Raw genomic sequence first — 21,006 nt, forward strand, 5'->3', positions numbered from 1 at the left:
TTTATTTGGCTGTGCCAAGTCTTGGTTGTGGCATGTGAACTCTCAGTTGCAGCATGTGGGACCTAGTTCCCTGAACAGGGAGATCAAACCTGGGCCCTCTGCATTAGAAACGTTAGTAAACACTCTTTCTCCAAACATGGAGGATGAGGATCACCTACAACTAGGGGTCCTATCTAGAATTATCCAATAACTCAAAACTATAACTGTAGATAGGATTTGGATTTACCCAAAAAAAGGAAGAGGGAAATGGTTCAATTCTTTTGCCAGTCCTATCCTTTTTGTTCCTCACTGCTGCATAAGAAAGTGGGTATTTCAAGAAGGACACTGCCTTTCCCGTTTCCCCTGGAGAAGGAAGTTAACAACCACACCCTGGGCTTTGGGGGAGAGAGCTGTACCCAGCAGTGTCAGCAATTCCTGAAACAGCTTGAATGAACCCCAACCTGGTGCCACACCCACACAGGGCATTTCTGGGCAGAGAATAGCCCCTGGGAGGTATAAACATGCTCAGCTGCATGACAAGGATAAATAGCAACCCAACCTTAGGGCATGGGAGGCCAGCAACAGCCCAACAAGAAAGGTCCTTCACCTGTTCTAATCATCAGGCTAGGGTCCTGTGCAATAAACACATAAGGATAGAAGGAGATGAAATCTGGAAATGATTTGCAGGTGATTAACTATGGACCCAGTGCAGACAGCTGTATGGACCATCAGGGTAGTTACTCGCCCTACACATAACTATTTAATGAAAATCTAAAATATGGTTCTAGCTACATTTCAAATGCTCAACAGCAATAGGTATTAGGCAATGAAGATTATAGAACATTTCTATCATAGCATAAAGTTCTACTGGACAGTGCTGGTCTAGAGAACCTTTGGTTCCCCAACTCATGGAGAAAAGACAGTATAAAGGGGGCGCATTTATTGTCACTGTTCCAAATGTACAAAAAAAATTAGAAAATAACCCCCCAACTCAATTCCCCCCACCCCCACAACAGTCCCCTCAACACAAATAATTTTTCCCAAAACCACAAACATAAACTGGTTCTGGTATTTTCATAAACAGTGCAGCTAAGAAACAGTTTAGAGAAAATTTAACAGGACTCAGATTATAACCATTCTGCCCTCTCAGCCCTGAGAGGCAGTAATTCCATACGGGTCCCAGTCCTCCCCATTGGTTTTCCCATCTCTGGTGGAAAAGTCCTTTGACAAAGTGGTATGATGTTTGGCTGCTGCTTTAGAGATCCTCCTGTGCCTTCTTCTTCTTCTTGGGTTTTTCTTCTTGAATTACAGGGGGGTTTGTAGCCTCTCGCTTTAGATAGCTAATAAAATCACTTAATTCACGGCCACCCTGAAAACAGAAAGATAACTCTGAAAATTTAACCTTTTAAAAAACTGCATTTTCTCCCCCCTCAATAGGAAGCCTTTTATATTTTAAAAAGCACATTAGCAACCATATTGACCATGAGAGTTGAGTTTCCAGTTATATAAGCTCAGTTAAAGAACTGGATCTGTATGTGTGTGTCTGTATTTGTGGGGAGAGGAGACAATGCACTTACTTCATATTTCTTTGGATTCTGCTTCTTGTTGGCTGGAGAGAAGTAGATGGTAGGAAAACTGGGAAAAGAAGAAAAGAGTTGATGGAATTTCAGAGTAACTCGAATGTACACTTCCCTAATAACTGTTTCTAGGAATAACTTTTCTTCATGATTTCTAATCTGACCAGATACTATTGTCCATCAGTGACAAGGTTACATCCTATTAGAACCCAGGAATATGAAAGCTCCCAAGGCCTGGGGCAGTCATGAGGGCCCATGCTGCAGAAACTTTAAGCCAGGAAGGCACTGGTGGTTCTGTGTTCAACTGGGATATGAGGACTCTCCAAACCATGCCCAATATAAAAATGGTTTACAAGCTCATTTTTTACTATCAATTGCCTAGACACTTTTACTAGCTTTTAGTCTGCTTACCCTCTGACTTCATATGGAGAAGGCACATCGTTGGCTGTAGCATCCATCTTGGCTATGACAATATTTGGATCTTTTCTGAGCTGTTAATAAACAGGTTAGGTCTTTAAGTTTCAAGTTTTCAGTGAAGAGGGACACAGTCAATTTAGGACTTAAAACCATTAACAGCTGGATAGGTTTTTTTGCTGAGACGGAAAGAGTAGTGATACTTTCAGAAGTATCAAACTTCCCATAAACTTCCCTTTTCTCTCTTGGTTCCTACATATTAAGACTATATACAGACACCTGCAAAATTACCTGGCCTAAGGAAGACATCAGCTAAGACAAGTGATTTAAGATGGAGGAATATAATGAATTCATATAAGCCATTACCAAATTCAGAAGCCAAGGTACTTTTAATCATAATCTAGATTGAGTCTGAGGAGTGGAAAGTTAAAGCAGGTATCTAAGGCACTGAGTAGGCTCAGAGTGCAGTCAGGAGACAGCACACAGGAGACAGCTGAAAGAAAATCCACCAGTGCCTAGGTTCTGAACTAATTAGGGTAACTATTAATCAATAGCCAATGCTAACTTCCAACTCAAATTCAACGGTATAATATACTTCACACTTACCTTCTCTCCCAGTTCTTTATACTTAGGCTCCAGATTCTTACAGTGACCACACCAAGGAGCATAAAACTCAATCAGCACATCTTTATCTTCATTATTCACTATCTCATCAAAATTCTCTGCTACCACTACCTGGAAAACACAGAAGATTCTCTAGTTGGTAAGGCCAGTGGAATACACTCATGAGCTGTATTTGTTCCTGGACTCAATCCCTCTCAAATTGGTTGTGTTGCCACTGAAAATACATTACTGAAACCCAACTTGCACTTACAGGCTTTATTAGGATATTACCATTCCCCAGAAAGCAACTCACTCCCATGTCTGTCACCTGTCAGACTAAGTTCAAGAAGTCACAGGAAACAAGTGCTACCCAACTCTTCCTTAAAATAATCTTACAGCAACAAACTTACAACTACTCCTAGGAGTTAGCTTGTTCTGTCCCAAAGGGTCACTGAGCCCTAATACAAATATCATAAAATTCCCCTATTAAGCATTATGAGCTCTGCCAATGCTTAATTTATGATGAGAGAGGTAAGGACAAACAAAAACAGAAACTCAATAGCCAACCTCGTCTTCACTGAGACCCAGCATTTTGGGAATAAAAAAATGAGGAGAGGCAGCTGTGTAGGGGTTTGAGGTCCCTGTGAGCACCTCACCTTTACAGGTCCATCATTGCTCTCTGGGATAGGCTCAGACTTCAGGTATCTCTTCAGGTTGCCATCAAAGTAATCCTCCAGGAATCTCTCAAGAGCCTTGCCATCACGCCTGATATTAGAAAGACAAAGATGAGCTTGTTAACATACTCCTACCAATGAGAGAACTAAAGGTAATTTTTAGAAAAGTTTCCACTTTAGCTTGTTTCTGTTTTAGCTTAAGTTTCAACCCTAGGAAGTAACTGGAAGTTTAAAAAAAAGGCGGGGGGGGGGGGCAGTCCTCATTTCTCAATATGCAGAACTACAGACTGAATGAGAAACCACCACCTTCTTGTACTTCTAGTGTTCTTTGTGGATTAGAAAGGTCAGAGAAAGAAGAACACATTGGTCCTTCTGGAAATTCAATTCTGCAAAAGAACCAGGTCTTACTTTGTTGCTCTGGAGAACAGTGCCTATTTATGGTATCTTGTTCTACTGGCTTCACTCACAGGAAAATTTTCTCTTGTTTTAATCTCCCGAAGTCTCAGAAGGTGATGGTCAAAACTGTCTGGTTTTGTCTTAAGATGTCTCCAATTTCCTGAGTTTACTTTAGGCCAATGTGGTATTCCAAGAACAAAGACATTCTGTAGGGATGGGAGGGGACTGGTTTGGTCTGAAATTACATCAGTCTCAAAGAGGCTATCTAGTGTTCTCTATTTACTATATTTAATGGCAGGGTGGAAATAAGTCATGTAAGAATTCCAAGCTGCCATCTTTTTTGCTTTTCAAAATTTATTAAGAATCATGATCCTTAAAATATCTATAATTAATTGAGAAAAATGACAGTCATGGGTCTTAACCTAGCTCCACATTCCAATGTTCTTCTTTATACATCCTCAGTAGTGTCAAAGGCTTTAATGGTGTCTTTGCAGAATCAATTCCCAAACCCACGCTAACTTGTAACTCACGAGAACTCCTCCTGCATGACAAACTTCTCTCCTTTTGCGGTTCGGACAGCAACAACAGGAATCTCTCCAGTAGTGCTTTCCAAGCCAAAATCTGAAAGTTCATGGCTAAAGGTTTTGCGGCTAGCTACAGCAAAATGGAGTTTCTTTCCAGCATCCAGGAATTTCTTTGCCACCATCATCACTCTGTGGGAAACAAGGGAGATTTATGCCAAGAGTACATCAGGATAGTAAATCACTTCTGACACCAAGAAGCAAGAAAGTAGAAAGCAACATTTAAGAGTCCCTGTAGCCCTCCGGAATCAGTCTGAACTTGTATTCTTGTGCACTGACATAGGATTATGGTGTATTCCAATGTCCTACTGAACTTCACTGCCAAACCAGTGATATTCAGGCAAACAGCCCATTCCCACTGAATGCTGCCGTATTATATAATATAAAATACTGCAGGCATTAATAACTAATCCAGAATGAAAATCTCTAAGGATAAAGTGCACTGAGGGTCTCAATGGGCAACAAGGCACAATGTGTTAAAGGACATTTTAGATGGCATTTGCATCTTTTCTGGGAGGGCAGGAATCAGCTGTGTCATAAGGCAAAGGAACACCTGTGGAAGATATGCCCAGTAGTTTTTGGAAATCATTTATTTGTCCTTATAGCTTCAAATGATCACACATGGCAACAGGATAGTTAGAAGAAACTGTTTATGTACTGCGTAAACTTGTCTACAAAGGGGAAAAATCCTTCTTATTACCTGTTTCTCCAGTAGTTGGAGCCTTTAGCATTCTTTTCGTAGTCCACATCATAGTAAGCGATAAGTAAATCCTTGCCCTGTAGTAAATCTTTATTGTCTTCTGTCATGTGAGGGCAGATACCAAAACTGAAATGACAGAATCCGTTATCAAATTTGGCAGGTTTTTATCTATATTATGAAATTAACATTAAGAAACTGATAGTATGCTAAATAACTAGGATTAAAAAAACGAAAATGAAGCCAAGAAATGCCAAAGAGTATAAAGATGTACTCACATGTTTTCCTGAATAAATCTTTTAATCTTCCCACTGGTCATTTTCTGTTCTGTATATGACACAGTCTTGTCTTCAAACTTGTTCGTCAGATGGGAAGGACGAAACAAGGTGATACCCCTTAAAAAAGAAAATTTAGTAGGTAGAAGCAGAAGAACTATCTCCCATCTTTTATTATTTAAAGCTCAAACTATCTACAACATGATCCTCTCATCAACGCTAAGGAGCTTACCACTTTAATCTCAAGTGCAATGATTGGTTTTAATAAACCTAGGTTGGAAAGTTAGGAGACCTTAGTTCCAATTCTTGTTCTACCAACTAACTTCAAAGATCTTCGGCCAGCTATCAGTTTAATTCTTCAGCGCTTCAGCTTTTACATCAGTACAAAAAGGGGTTAGAGTAGACAATTTCCAAACCTTTAAAAACAACAGAAAAAAGTACCCAACTTACCCCAAAGCCCTAATATGTACAAATAAGAGAAAGTAGAACTTGCTCTTATTGGAAGCTACCTTGCCCTGACACTCTCCTTGAAAATTCAACTTTCCCATACAGTAAGAAAATTATTTCAATAGAGAAAATATAGTTAAGATCCCTTCCAGTTATAGAAATTCTATATGATTATAGATAACGTTTAGGTTCAGTTCATTAGAAATTTTTTGGTTCTAGATTTTTCTATCCCAGTAAACCCAGTTTACGTAATTTTCCCTTGCTGGTAATACTTTGCCTCTCTCCCAAAGCCAAGTTTTCCTCATTCCACTGAACTTTTGAAGGAAATTCCTTTTTACTTTCTAGGCTTTTATTCAGCTAACACCGAACCCCAATTTGGTTCTGAGTCACAGATTTGTATCTAATACAAACATTCCCAGAAAATATCACTGTTCTAACCATTAATATCTTGCCTCTTGCTTTTGCTTCTCCTTCATTCATTCCTCCTCTCCATACTATACACACCCATATACAGTTATATCACTTGTTTTGGGCTAGGTGTCAGCACCTTTAAGTCCTTATAGCCCCCTCTCAACTCTTCCAACATGAACTATGAACTTTATGTCAATTTTTTTTGATTTATTTAAATTTTATTTTACTTTACAATACTGTATTGGTTTTGCCATACATTGACATGAATCCACCACAGGTGTACATGAGTTCCCAACCCTGAACCCTCCTCCCACCACTCTCCTATGTCAATTTTAAAACACAGGTATTTTCATAGCATACAGGGAAACTACATAGCGAAAAAGGACCTAATACAAACATGCTGGGCAACCAAGAATCTAAATCTAAGACTTTTACTTTTTAAAGCAGCATTGGCCTCTTGATGAAAGTGAAAGAGGGGAGTGAAAAAGTTGGCTTAAAGCTCAACATTCAGAAAACTAAGATCACAGCATCTGGTCCCATCACTTCGTGGGAAATAGATGGGGAAACAGTGGAAACAGTGTCAGACTTTATTTTTTGGGGCTCCAAAATCACTGCAGATGGTGGCTGCAGCCATGAAATCAAAAGACGCTTACTCCTTGGAAGGAAACATGACCAACCCAGACAGCATATTCAAAAGCAGAGACATTACTTTGCCAACAAAGGTCCGTCTAGTCAAGGCTATGGTTTTTCCTGTGGTCATGTATGGATGTGAGAGTTGGATTGTGAAGAAAGCTGAGCCCCGAAGAATTGATGCTTTTGAACTGTGGTGTTGGAGAAGACTCTTGAGAGTCCCTTGGACTGCAAGGAGATCCAACCAGTCCATTCTAAAGGAGATCAGCCCTAGGATTTCTTTGGAAGGACTAATGCTGAAGCTGAAGCCCCAATCCTTTGGCCACCTCATGCAAAGAGTTGACTCACTGGAAAAGACTCTGATGCTGGGAGGGATTGGGGGCAAGAGGAAAAGGGGACGACAGAGGATGAGATGGCTGGATGGCATCACTGACTCGATGGACATGAGTTTGGGTGAATTCCGGGAGTTGGTGATGGATAGGGAGGCCTGGTGTGCTGCAATTCATGGGGTCACAAAGAGTTGGACATGACTGAGCGACTGAACTGACTGACTGACCAAGTTTCAGAGCAGCTGCTGTCAAAAAATTGAAATCAGTTCCAGATGTGATCCTTAATGATGATATGGCATTGGAGTACACATGAAGGCCTTAGGACACCCTTCTTATAAGGTCTCCTGAATAAGACTTCTGATCAGAGGCTGATCACCACCTTTAATGGCAAGTGTGAGAGGCGGACACAGTGAACAAATCTAAGGTTAACAAGCTGATATGCGGTGTGCTTAACGAGCATAGAGCCTCATGGCAAAGCCCAACAACTTTGCAGCCAGATCGTCTAGCAGAAAAGGTTCTATCCTAGTTCTGCCACGTATAGCGACTAAAGCTTAACCTTCTTGTGTGCCACCCTTAGACTCTTTTGACTGCTTTGCCATCCCTCCCCTTTCAAACCTCCACTATGAGTGCCACTGACTTTTCCTCTGAAACACAAAATTTATCACATTACTCTCTAGCTCAGTCTTTCAATGGCTCTCAAATGTCTAAATGATAAAATCTACATTTTTCTGTATGGCCCGTAGGTCTTCTCTAATTTGGTCTCTGCTGACCTCTCCAACCTTACCTTTCATGATGACCTCATCTATGAACAATACTTCAGCAGTAATACAGGTTTCAACACACTTAGGTTATTTCACATCTCAAGGCCTTCCCTCCTGCTGTTCTACATGGAATAATCTTTATCCCCCACCATAACCTGCCCAGAAAAATGTATCTTTCAAGATACACCTCAAGAGTCACTTTCTCTATGAATTTTTTTTTTCCCGCTGATACTACTCCTGATCCCTATGTACTTCTGGTACTCTACCTAATTTCTATCAAAATACCTGTAATGCTCACTGACACTTGTATTTTAAAATATATTTACTATCTCCTGCTACTAGATGCCCCTCAAGGGCAGCAACAGTTTCCAGAACTTAGCTTACTGCCTAATATGTGCTCAATAAAGCTTTTGGAAAAATTAGGCTTAAAAACCACCAGTTCAGTCCAGTCCAGTGGTTAGGATTCCACCTTCCAATGAGCTGGGTTTGATCCCTGATTGGGAAACTAAGATCCCATATGCCATGAGGCATGGCCAAAAGATTTTTAAAAATCTTAAAATAGAAAATGAAAACACCACCAGTTCACACAATAATACTTGGTCAAGGTGCATATCTACAAGGGCATTCAACTCAGTTACTTACTCTCCATCATCATCGTATTTGTTCACCAGAGATTCAATATTGGTGTGTGCAAACCGGTAGTTATCCCTCAAGTTGCTGGCTGCTTTTAGAAACTCAGAGTGAGCTTCACTGAATAAATCCTTGAAAAAACCTATACAGAAAACATCGAACACAAGAAACAGTAAGTGCTGAGACATATTCAAAACTTTAAAACTCCTCTATTCTTCAAAGCCTTTATTATGGATAAGCAAAGCAAGATAGGGAGGATCAGTTCTGCTTTGCCATGACTACTGAGGATATTCAACAAAATATTTAGGATAACAATTCTTTCTCTACCCTTAAAAAAAAATGTTCTTGAGGAAGCTGAGGGAGATAATTTGTCAGGGTTCAAGTCTTAATTCTAGTTTTTCACAGTTGAAACATTTGAGCATATTGCTTAACTCCTTAGAGCTTCAGGGACTATTTTAGGTGTCAGAGGAGTAAATAAGGCAGCATGTCAAAATAAAATGTAAATTACTTCACCATATTTTTTCTATGTCATATCTTTAGAACTTCAAATCTAGTAAAGTGTTTATTAGTAAAGTGTTTATTAAATCTAGTAAAGTGTTAACTCCTTGTAAAAAATACAGACTCAGGGCTTCCCAGGTGGCAAAGAGGTAAAGAATCCACGTACAATGCAGGGGACACGGGTTCGATCCTTAGGCCAGGAAGATCCCACATGCCGCAGAGCAGCTAGTCCTGCACACCACAATTACTGAGCCTGAACTTTGGAGCCTGAGAACTGTAATTACTAAAGCTCGAGTGCCCTAGACCCCATGCTCTGCAATAAGAGAAGATACTGCAATGAGAAGTCCTTGCGCCGTAACCAGACAGTAGCCCCTGCAACTAGAGAAAAGTCTGCATAGCAACAAAGACGGAGAACAGCCTATATAAATAAAACACACATACATACAAAGAATGAGTAAAATCTGGATAAGAAGTGACTTTTAGTCAAACTTAAATGATAGACCATCTTCTACTGCCAGAAAGTCAGTTTTATTACAATAACAAGGAGATTAAGAGAAGCACAAGGCTGTAATGTTTAAATTTAAGTCAAATGTATTATACAACACATTTAAAGCAAAACAAAGAACACTCAAGATGTAGAATGTGTTTAACTGGTGCAAGTTATTTTAAAAATAATGAGATATGATAACATCTGAAAAAGCAAAGATTGCTGTAAAAATACACACAAAGCCAGCAATTCAATCTTAAATTGTAAATTCTTCTACAACTGTGAAAGTACCAGCTACAGAGGTTTATCATTTACCTATACCCTCCCCCTTTAAAATCCCATTTTCAGTCTTACTGAGTTAAATCTCAGGAGTTCAAGAAGTAACAGGAAAAACTAAAGCTATTCCTATTTTAGTTCTTTGACATTAAATCTTTACATCTGTAAGAATACCAAGCCACTCAAATAAAAACCACTCTTCCCCCATATTACATTAATAGTAACACTGACCTAGTTTTGCGAGTTGTCTTTTAACTGCCCAGAAGGCTTCCTAAACAGTTTTAACCTGATTGTTTACTCAGAGGACTTTTGAAACCACGCTGATGATTTTGTGGCACAATCAAACTTGCTACTTACCCACCACAGAAGCATCTTTATCACTAATGAACTTTTCAAATTCTTCCTCAGACTTGAGAGGAACTGAAGCTGGTCCAGCCTGTTTCTTCAGGTGGCTGACAATTCCATCTTAGAAGACAAAAGATTATAGCAACACAAATTTATAATTTTTGAAAAGTAACCAACCATTCACATGATTTAAAGTTGGAAAAGTTAAACATATACAACGACATTTTCTTCCTGTCCCTAGTTACCCAGTTTCCTCCTCATAGGATAACGCGTCAGTTTTTTATATATCCCTCCAGACATACTTTCTTTGCTCCTCTAAAGGCAGCATACACATACGCTGTTCTGTATTTTGTTTTTGCCATTTAATACAATTTAGAGATAATTACATCAGTAAACATAAAGAGTTACCTCAATCTTTATTGCCACATAGTATTTCACTGGATAGATGTAACATAATTTACTTAACCAGCCACAATTGATGAATGTTTGTTTCCAGTTTCTTGCTGCTATGATACTGCCATAAACAGCCTTGTACTAATGTCCTTTTATACATGATTGAGTGTATCTGTAGGGTAACTTCCTAAAAGTGGATTCCCTGGGTCAAAAAGAGGACATGCATTTATAACTGTTTAACTGGCTCCCAAAGAGACGGTACTTATTTATATCCCTACCAGTAATGTAGTGAAGTGTTTACAGCCACATAAATGATGCCCTTGAGCACGCTGTTCTCTGCCTCAGTCTTTCAGATAACCACCTGGCTTCCTTCCTCACTTCCTCCTTTAGGTCTTCACTCAAAATGTCATCTTCTGGTGGCAGAGTAGGTGAGAATCCACCTGCCAATGCAGGGGACACGGGCTTGGTTCCTTGTCCAGGAAGATCCCACACGCTGAGGAGCAAGTTAAGCCCATGCACCACAACTACTAAAGCCTGCATACTTGAGGGCCAAGAGCCCAGCTACTGAGCCCCTGTGTGTAGGGCCCCGCGCTCACGCGCCGAGGCCCGTGCGCCACAGCTAGAGAGGCACCCCAGCGCTGGGCAGAAAAAGCCTGTGTGCAGCAACCAGAAGGTAAAGGAATACATTCTAAAAATAGGTACACTGAATCAGGTAACAAGTGTTTGGCCTTCAAGGGGACAGTAATTACTATATCACCATATAAATTATTATAAAGAACTTTACCTCAGGGGTATGATGAAAAGTATTACTTTTTTCCCTGAGTATTTAAAATTCTCTGAGAGGTATAACGAGAGTGCTGAGCAACCAGTTTATTACTGATCTCCTGGAGCTTACAATATAAGTAAATCTCCAACTAAATCCCCAAATAAGTAAGCAATTTAAAATATCAGATAGTGGGACTTTCCTGGTAGTGCAGTGGGTAAGAGACTGGCTCCCAATGCAGGGAGTTCGACCCCTGGTTGGGGAACTAGATCCTGCATGCATCCTGCAACTCTGAAGTCCATGAGTTGCAACTAAGATCCAGCACAGCTAACAAATTAATTAAACAAAGAATATTAAAATATATATTATCAGATAGTAACTACTGCTAGGCAGAGAATGAAAAGGCTGTTAAGTGTATGACTGGTTGGCTACCTTAGGTTTGGTAGTCTGGTAGAAAAAGAATTTGGTGGGGCATGGCATCCTACCCAGTTTGTGAAATCTTAGTTCCCCGACCAGGGATTAAACCCAGGTCCCAGCAGTGAAAGCACCAGGGTACCACCAGGCAACTCCCTGGGAAGTGAAATTTAAGCCAGGATCTGAATGACAAAAAGAATCAAGCCATGCAAACATGCGGGAAGATCATCTCAGACTGCGAACACAACCAGGACAACGGTCCTAAAGTGAAACAGTCTTGAGGTGACATTCGAGTTAGGCAGGGACCATGTTATGTAGAGCTTTGTGTACAAGTAACAATCATACATGCTGAAAAAATTGCACGTCACCTAAAATGCCCAAACTGAGCGAACCTTCCTCTTAGCTGTTAAAATATGCCCAGTTAATTGTTAAGACTCAAGATAAAACTGTCCAAAATATATTTTCTCATCCATTATGGGCCCTACCAACCAGGGCCAGACCACTTACCTCCCAAATCTCTCCTGTCATCCTTGCTAATTATATTCCAGCCACAGGGTCCTTCTGTCCCTTGAACACATCAAGCTCAGTGATGTCTTAGGGTCTTTTTGCACCTGTTTTCCCTCTGCCTGGAAAGCTCTGGGCCACATATTCTCATGGCTAGCTCCTTCTGAGCATTCAGCTCAAAGGTTACCTCCCTAACCACCATTATAATAATGTGGTACTCCCACCCTCAATCACTATCACATCATACAGTTTTATTTTTCTCCTCTTTAATGCTCTTATAACTAACTGAATTTATCTTATCCATATAGATTATCGATGTGTATAATAATATAGCTTACACACTGACTACTCAAGGAATCTCATACAAGTGGAATGACATAGTATTTGTCTTTTAGTGACTGGCTTATCTCACTTAGCATGTTTTCAAGGTTCACCATTTCACAGCACATCAGAACTAACTTTTTAAGACTGAGTAATATTCCACTGTATTATATACAATTTATATATAATTCTTCTAGACCCTGCTTTTAATTCTTTTAAGTATATACTCAGAAGTGGAACTGGTGGATCATACAGTAATTGTATTTTTATCTTTTTCGGAACTGCTGTGCTGTTTTCCATAGTGGCTGCATGCACTATTTTATGTCAAATTCACATCAACATTGCACAAGAGTTCCAATTTCGCCACATCCTTGCCAACACTTGTTCTTTTCTTTTTTAGTAGTAGTTATCCTGATGGATGTGATGTGGTTATCTATGTATGTTATTTTTAAACCTGTGTGCTGCCTTCATTGCCCAGAATGTAAGCATCATAAGAGTGAGAACCATGGCTGCTTTATTCATCAATAAACTCTGGGCACCATACTATAGTATCTGGCAGAGAGTCAGTACTCAATAAATATTTGTCGAATAAAAAAATGCCTGGTAAACCTTATAAATCAACCTTAAGTATTTTCTATATTACTTACATAATCTGTTCAGTTAGCAAAGTCTTTTGTCAAGTGTCCAAATTGACCTCTTAGATGAGGAATTTTTAAGTATGTTGTATAGAAAATGTCATGTTTCCACTACAAAGAACAGAGGACCCAAAGAGTTCCAATTTCCAAAATGTAATTCAGGTTCCTTACCGGCAGTCCTAGGCCCATCATAGGCACCTGATTCTTCACCATCTCTAAATATCTTCAGGGTTGGATACCCACTCACTCCATACTTATTACAGGTGTTTGTGTTGGCAGTACAATCCACCTAAAGATGAAAATACATGAACCATTTGTTATCCAAAAGTCTGCTGCAGGCTTTTCCCATATTTCCAAAACATGAAGAGTGGTCAAATCAAAATATCAAGCAATTCTTGACACACATCCCACAGACACTAGCTTTTAAAGGCAGACTGGTGTTGGTCTAGCTACATCAGAACCACCTAACAGGAACTCTAAAATTTAGATTCCAGGGCCTCATATAAAATGCACAAATGACTATTTAAATTCTACCCTGGGAATCTCTATTGTCTAAAGTAATTATTCCACCCTTTCCCTGTCCCTCAGAATATGCAAGAGATAAATCACTTAAATTAGTAATAGTGGATTACTTTGATAATGATTATCATCAATGGGATGTATGGATTGATATATCACCATCAGGTGTGGTATAATTTGATTTAGCAAGTCACAAATGGTTATTAGCAAAGGTACTGATATTTAAACAAGCTCCCTGAGCTAGTCTGAATCTGGGCTAAACTATAACGTGACAGATAGATCTACTGAGACCTACCAGGAAGACGAACAATTTTCCATCTCTTTAACCACTTCTTCCAAGCAAGGTAATGCGGCCAGCACTTTGCATGCATTACCTCATTTAATCTGCACAAGATTCTGAGGAATGATCCCAATGCCTTAACATAAACTGAAGTTCAGAAAAGTAATGTATCTACAGTAACACAGGCGACAGCTACATGAGGCAGGAACAAAATCATGACAGAAACTCTTTTTTTTTAAATTAACTTATTTTTTATTGAAAGATAATTGCTTTACAGAATTTTGCTGTTTTCTGTCAAACCTCAACATGAATCAGCCATAGTTGTACATGTATCCCCTCCTTTTTGAAACTCCCTCCCATCTCCCTCCCCATCCCACCCTTCTACAGAGCCCCTGTTTGAGTTTCCTGAGCCATACAGCAAATTCCTGTTGGCTATCCATTTTGCATATGGTAATGTAAAAAAATATGGAACGCTTCATGAATCTGGGCTTCATCCTTGCACAGGGGCCATGCTAATCTTCTCTGTATCGTTCCAATTTTAGTATGTGTACTGCCAAAGCGAGCACCAAACTCTGTTCTATGGCAAGTTGCCATAGAACGTCAGGATTAAAAGTAACTTTCAGGAATTCCTCGGCCGTCCAGTGGCTAAGAGTCCATGCTCCCAATGCTGGGGGCCTGGGTTCGATCCCTTGTCAGGGAACTAGATCCAACATGCTGCAACTAAAACCCAGTGCAGCCAAAGTAATAAATTAAAAAAAAAAAAAAAATCAGTTTTCAAAAACAGCCCTATATTGGTAGGTATGAATTATTTACTTGAGGCTGGTAAGATACGAACTTTTAGACTGGAGCAACTAGGAGTTTGCGACACAACAATGACAAAATTCTGGAAGCATTACTTTGACTGTAAAAGCAAATACTAAGTTTACAGTTGACCATCTTCATCTTCATCTTCCTATTCCCATCACTGTGACTAGCGTATAGTAATTTAGGGAACTCATTTACTCTATGATAATTTTCCTCTAACCTTGTCTACTGTAATTTTACTTTCCATATTTGCCCCTTCTTATTTACTATATATCTTACTTTTTTCTTACACCAGTTTTTCCCTTAGTTTCACCACTTTTAATCTTTCAAACCCATAATCAACAGTCAGTTGTGTATCTGCCCAGAACCTCATTTTCTTTCTTCTTAGCAATTATGAACAAAGAAAATCAATGTTAATTGTTAACCAATTACTATTTAAAATACTTTGTTTCCTTTAATGAAGAATTCGCCTATACTCACCTTTGCTAATGGGACTATTCCTTTTAATCTGGTAGCTGCAGCTTCATACTCTGGGGCAAGCTTTTTGCAGTGTCCACACCTATGAAATATATTAAAGAAAAAGATTATATCCTTATAAGTTTGTTAATTTTGTTTCTCTAGGAAGGACTTCAAATTATACTACTACTTTTGACTAACAGCTGCTTCCAAAAGAAAACACATCACCTGAACAACCTCCAGCACTGATAAGGTTAATCAGATCTCTGAGAAATAAAGGTACTATTATCTCAAGCCTGTGATCTACTCTATAGGACTGACTCAGTCCAGAACAGCATCTATCTTCTCAATTAAAAGTGCAATGGGGGTGGGGGGATAAACTGGGCATCTGGAATTAACATATACACAATACTGTATGGTAAATAAGGGCTTACCGTATGGCACAGGAAACTATATTCAACATCTTGTAATAATGTATAATGGGAAAGAATCTAAAAGCTGTACCTAAGAAGCAAGCCTGCTTTTTACGGCTACACAGCTCCCCTGACTGTAGCAGCTCATGAGGATAAAGTGAAAGTGAAAGTGAAGTCACTCAGTTGTGTCCGACTCTTTGAGACCCGTGGACTGTAGCCCACCAAGCTCCTCCGTGCAGGGGATTCTCCAGGCAAGAATACTGGAGTGGGTTGCCATTTCCTTCTCCAGGGGATCTTCCCAACCCAGGGATCAAACCCAGTTCTCCCACATTGCAGGCAGATGCTTTAACCTTTGCACCACCAGCAAAGCCCTACACAGTTCACCTGACTATAACAGCTCATGAGGATAAAGCATTATGTCAATTAGGGTATTTTCCCAGAGGGCCATCATAACACCTGCTCCTCTGCCCAGAAGCCGTACCAATCCCTTAGGCACATTGTACTTGCAACGTGGGGAACAGTATATCAGTACACAGCTAGCATCACTATATATCATCTCTTCAAAAACCAATAGGTTGCAGAGGGATCCCTTAGAGAAGGTGCGTAGTTCTTCGACCTCTCCACAGACAGCAAAAATAGAATTAGAAAACATACGGAAGGAAACAAGGAAGAAATTTGAGCTGACGTATTTCATAGCCAAGTCACACATTTTATTTAGTAATGGATGAATAAGTAACTCTGAAACACTTTGCCCCCCAAAACTTGTTTAAACCAAAATAAAGAATTTATATTCTTCAAGGTCCGTAGAAGTTTTACTCAAAAATAATCATCAGAAAGCTGACACAGAAAAAGAGTTAATATTAAAAAAAAAACTATAACATTAGATGTTGCTTAGGGTCGATGACAGAGAGGGCAATGGCAACCCACTCCAGTACTCTGGCCTGGACAATCCCATGGACGGAGGAGCCTGGTGGGCTGCAGTCCATGCGGTTGCTAAGAGTTGGACATGACTGAGCGACTTCACTTTTACACACTGGAGAAGGAAATGGCAAGCCACTCCAGTGTTCTTGCCTGGAGAATCCCAGGGACAGGGGAGCCTGGTCGCCTGCCGTCTATGGGGACACATGGAGTTGGACATGACTTAAGTAACTTAGCAGCAGCAGGATCGCTCAATAATTGATGCTTTTGAATTGTGGTGTTGGAGAAGGCTCTTGGAGAATCCCTTTGACTGCAAGGAGATCAAACCAGTCAATCCTAAAGGACATCAACCCTGAATATTCATTGGAATGACTGATGCTAAAGCTGAAGCTCCAATACTTTGACCACCTGATGAGAAGAACTGACTCACTGGAAAAGACCCTGATGCTGGGAAAGATTGAAAGCAGGAAAAGGGGACGACAGAGGATGAGATGGTTGGATGGCATCACCAAATCAATGGACATGAGTTTGAGGAAGCTCCAGGAGTTGGTGAAGGACAGGGAAGCCTGGCGTACTGCAGTCCATGGGGTTGCAAAGAGTCAGACATGACCGAATGACTGAACAGAACTAGGGTCACAGACATATTTACTAAAAGAATAGAAGAACCAAATGATAAAAACCAAATTCAGGACAAGGGAGTGTGTAACATGGGAAAGGGCACACAGGAGACTTCAACTGTACTCGCTTTATTTTTTAGACTGGGCAGGTGGTGAATTAATGGTATTCCTTATACTGTATTTCACAGATGCACATTTTACTGCATTAGAACATCAAAAACTGGGATATGTCTTGCAATCACATCATGGTTTCAGTGGTAGCATTTCTCACTTTGTGAGACATAAAATATGGTATTACTCATTATATCCTCTGTCTTCCATAATATATTAAAAAATTCATGCATGTGGGTTGTAACAAAAATACACAAATCCCAACTGATTTAATAAAATAACCAAATTAGCTGAGAAATCTAGGCTTCTGGGAACATAATATGGGTGCAAAGGTTAAAAATGAATGTGTGTTAAGGAACTGACCTGGGTCTTAAATTTGAGGCTTCATATAGGACAGGATAGGGTATTTTACAGAAGGGAATAGTAGAGCAAAAGTAAAATTACTAGTAAGAATGATTCATTCAAGAGAACTATGAAGGGCTTTTTCTTTTTGATAAGAGACAATAAATGTGTTATATGTATTAAGAGATTTCTGTTGAATACATATGTAGTAATTGTCCAAAAAGAATGAGGCAACAGATTTATGAATAGTTTTACTTCAGCTACCTTTAAACATCTGAAGAGAATAGTATAAAATAATTAGGCCAGAAGAGTGCGTCTCACGGAGAAGGCAATGGCACCCCCCCTCTAGTACTCTTGCCTGGAAAATCCCATGGACAGAGGAGCCTGGTGGGCTGCAGTCCATGGGGTCGCTAAGAGTTGGACACAACTGAGCGACTTCACTTTCACTTTTTACTTTCATGTACTGGAGAAGGAAATGGCAACCCACTCCAGTGTTCTTGCCTGGAGGATCCCAGGGACGGGGGAACCTGGTGGGCTGCCATCTGTGGGGTCGCACAGAGTCAGACACGACTGAAGCAACTTAGCAGCAGCAGCGGAGGGAGCAACCAGTTAGTGGTCCAGAGAAGTTAACTACTGAGCTAAATCTTATTGAAAAGACCAAGCTGGGGTGGGAGAGGGGGAGGCAATTCCAAGCAAAGAAATCAGTATAAGAAAAATATTAACTATTCCCCTTTATATTATCCATGTAGTCTTTTTCTATATCTATAAGAACAGCATCAAGTATCATTAATTAATACTACTGCCCCAGAGGACAGGGCACAAACCTACAATACACGCAGATGCTGAAGACTTAAAACTTCACACTGACCAGTAATTTTCAGAAATTATCACATTTCAATAGTTCTATTTATTCCCACAGAAATTCAGATACTCCCATTCTTCCAAATTACATAGATGATGACTCCATAATGGAAATATTAGGCTACAGAATCAGCTGCAAAGAAATCTGTCACTTTCACTTGTAAAACGAAAGTGGAAAAAATACCCTAAGACAAATGAGAAAAACAACTTGCTCAAAACAGGTCCATTTTACTCTTAACAAGGATTCTTTAACTGTTCCTATCTCACGTGTAACAAGAGTACAAAGGAATAATAGCAGCTGGAAAACATTTTCAGCTAAAATATTAATAAATAAAAATAGCTGAATGTGAAGAAATAAGGACATCATCAACAGGAGACTTCCTTGATTCCAAATTACTCATTCAGCAAACTGATCCTTCCTACAGGCATTATGGAGGATGACTCTCTACCTTCCAGACCAGTCAAAAGGTGACACCACAGCACAGGTCCACCCAACTTTAGGGACAGTTTAGTGCACAATGGGCTGTGAAGCACATGCAACAATTTAAGGTAGCACGTGCATGCGTGCTGAGTCTCTTCAGTCGTATCCCACTCTGTGCAACCCCACGGACTATAGTCTGCCAGGCTCCTCTGTCCAAGGGATTCTCCAGGCAAGAATACTGGAGTGGGTTGCCATGCCCTCCTCCTGGGAATCTTCCTGACCCAAGGATCGAACCCGAGTCTCTCGTATCTCCTGCACTGGCAGGCCAGCTCTTTACCACTAGCACCCCCAGGGAAGGCCTTAAAGTAGCACAGAACACCTCAATTGTAAAAATAAAAATCTCCTTTAAACTAACAGTCTGATAGCCCACAAGTCTCCAGCAATTCGATTCATATTGACCCCTGTAGTCATAGAGGCACCTCCCAGTTTTGACATAGCTCCATACAGCCATTCTAATTACAGGAACACCCCCTCAAAGTCAACAACATTGTTATTTGATTGAGACCAGTTGTTTCTGAGAGAATGTGAGTTCTAGAGACGTATAAAGACCACCTGTGATGTGTAACCAGTACTGCTAGTTAGTGGTGGGAACACCCTAGATGCAAAGTCTATCAGAAGTTGAAAATGTGTTGCTAAGCACACCCTTCTGGTTCAGGTGGTCTTCATTACAGGATTTCTAGTGTACCCTCAAGTCGGCTGAGCCCCTGCAGAGTGAAGACCAGAGTTACTGACAGAAGTAAATGCAAGTTAGCCACTAACTTTCTTTTACTTACACTTCTGAACACAAATAGTTTTTTTTAATTAAGGGTCACTGTGGCAGGAGAAAAATTAAGTACTGTAATTAGCATGGCTATATTGAGCCGTCCCCAGGGTTAAGATAATCATTGTTTGCTATGATAAATATCTTGTGGTTAAAAAAAAAAAAAAAAAAAAAAGCCAACATTCAGGTTTCCTGGGCCAGAAATTCTATTTGCTCCCTCCCCACCCCCACCCCCAGTCAGCTGTATCCTAAGGCACTTACACCCTAGTTAAGTCACCCTTAAGTGGAGTATTTCTCCAACACTGCTTACTTTCTCACTGGGGTCTTCTTTGGCATTTTCCAGAAATCCTAATTGAAACTGACCATTTAGACAGCTTCTGGTGGAATTACTCTGTTCATCTACTCTTTCTAACTGAATTCTGCTGGTGCTGAGAAGCATCAGTTGAACGAAGAAAGTGTGCACCAGGCGATGGACAAAATAACTGCCTGCCTTAAGAAAGCACAAACGACCATTCTGCAGCCACTAGAGTGACCTTGGCTAGAAACCAACGGCTGCCTGGGGCAAGAAGAAAGGAAGTACCCTGGGGTCGCAGGGCCTCTGCATTTGGTGAAACGTTAGGTTCCAATATAAGGCCTCGCAAAGCCTAGTCTGTAGAATGGAAAACAGCAGCACTGACTCACGCAGAAACTCTAAAGACACCATCGAAGCTGGAGGGGGGGGGGGAGGGGGTGGTTAAACCCTCTGCAAATAGGAAGTGCCGCAGGAACACCGAGGTAAGGATGTGGCCCTGCGCGAGGGGCCTTCGCTTTCTCCTTCTCAGCTCTCGCTTCCAGGAGGATCAGCACCGACTTCTCCGCTCTCGGCTAGGCAGCTCGGGTCTCCGTGGGCGGAAAACCTGCCGGCCTCAGCCGGCTCTCCGGAATGATGGAGGGCGCCGACGCTGCGTAGGCCCAACCGTTCCCGCGCCTTCGCCCCCTGCCCACCCGGCCGCCCCTCTCCCGCCCCGGCTGAGTGGCCTCACCAGGGGGCGAAGAACTCGACGAGCATGAGGCCAGAAGAGCCCGTGTCGGTGATGCGACTCTCGAAGTTGTCGTCCGTGAGTTCCAGCACATCGGAGGCAGCAGCGAGGCGGGCCGCGGCGAGGAGCAGCGCCAGGCCCGGGAACAGCGCTAGGCGGCGGAGGCGCATGGCGACGAGGTAAGGCGGGGGGTGGGGGGCGGCCAGGAGGGTCGGGGCTCGGCAGGGACTGCGGAGACGGGCCGGCAACCACGCACCCTCAGCCTGCGATCGCGCGTCTGGCCCAGGCGGACCTGCAGCCGGAGGTCCCAACCCCCCAGCCCGGCTCGGGCCGCAGTGTGGCAGCCGCCGATTGGCTGTGCGGCGCCCGCGTCGGGCGGGCGGGA

At 41.2% G+C, this 21,006-nt stretch overlaps 1 protein-coding gene and 1 non-coding gene across 2 annotated transcripts; both read right to left on the minus strand.

Annotated features, from left to right (window-relative positions):
• Window positions 1-904: 904 nt before the first annotated feature.
• Window positions 905-20,985, minus strand: PDIA3 (protein disulfide isomerase family A member 3). Its single transcript, XM_040256654.1, has 13 exons — window positions 20,625-20,985; window positions 15,124-15,202; window positions 13,212-13,329; window positions 10,023-10,130; window positions 8,417-8,546; window positions 5,200-5,316; window positions 4,925-5,050; window positions 4,174-4,356; window positions 3,230-3,338; window positions 2,577-2,705; window positions 1,968-2,047; window positions 1,557-1,614; window positions 905-1,348 (listed from the first exon to the last, which is right to left on the minus strand). The coding sequence occupies exons 1-13, from the start codon at window positions 20,789-20,791 to the stop codon at window positions 1,235-1,237; spliced, it is 1,518 nt and encodes a 505-aa protein (XP_040112588.1). The 5' UTR covers window positions 20,792-20,985; the 3' UTR covers window positions 905-1,234.
• LOC120875774 lies at window positions 14,299-14,405 on the minus strand. The gene has a single exon (XR_005724073.1). It is a non-coding gene; the product is annotated as a U6 spliceosomal RNA (small nuclear RNA).
• Window positions 20,986-21,006: the final 21 nt, after the last annotated feature.

The sequence above is a fragment of the Oryx dammah genome, unplaced genomic scaffold, assembly GCF_014754425.2.
Source record: "Oryx dammah isolate SB20612 unplaced genomic scaffold, SCBI_Odam_1.1 HiC_scaffold_16, whole genome shotgun sequence".
NCBI classification, from domain to species: domain Eukaryota; kingdom Metazoa; phylum Chordata; class Mammalia; order Artiodactyla; family Bovidae; genus Oryx; species Oryx dammah.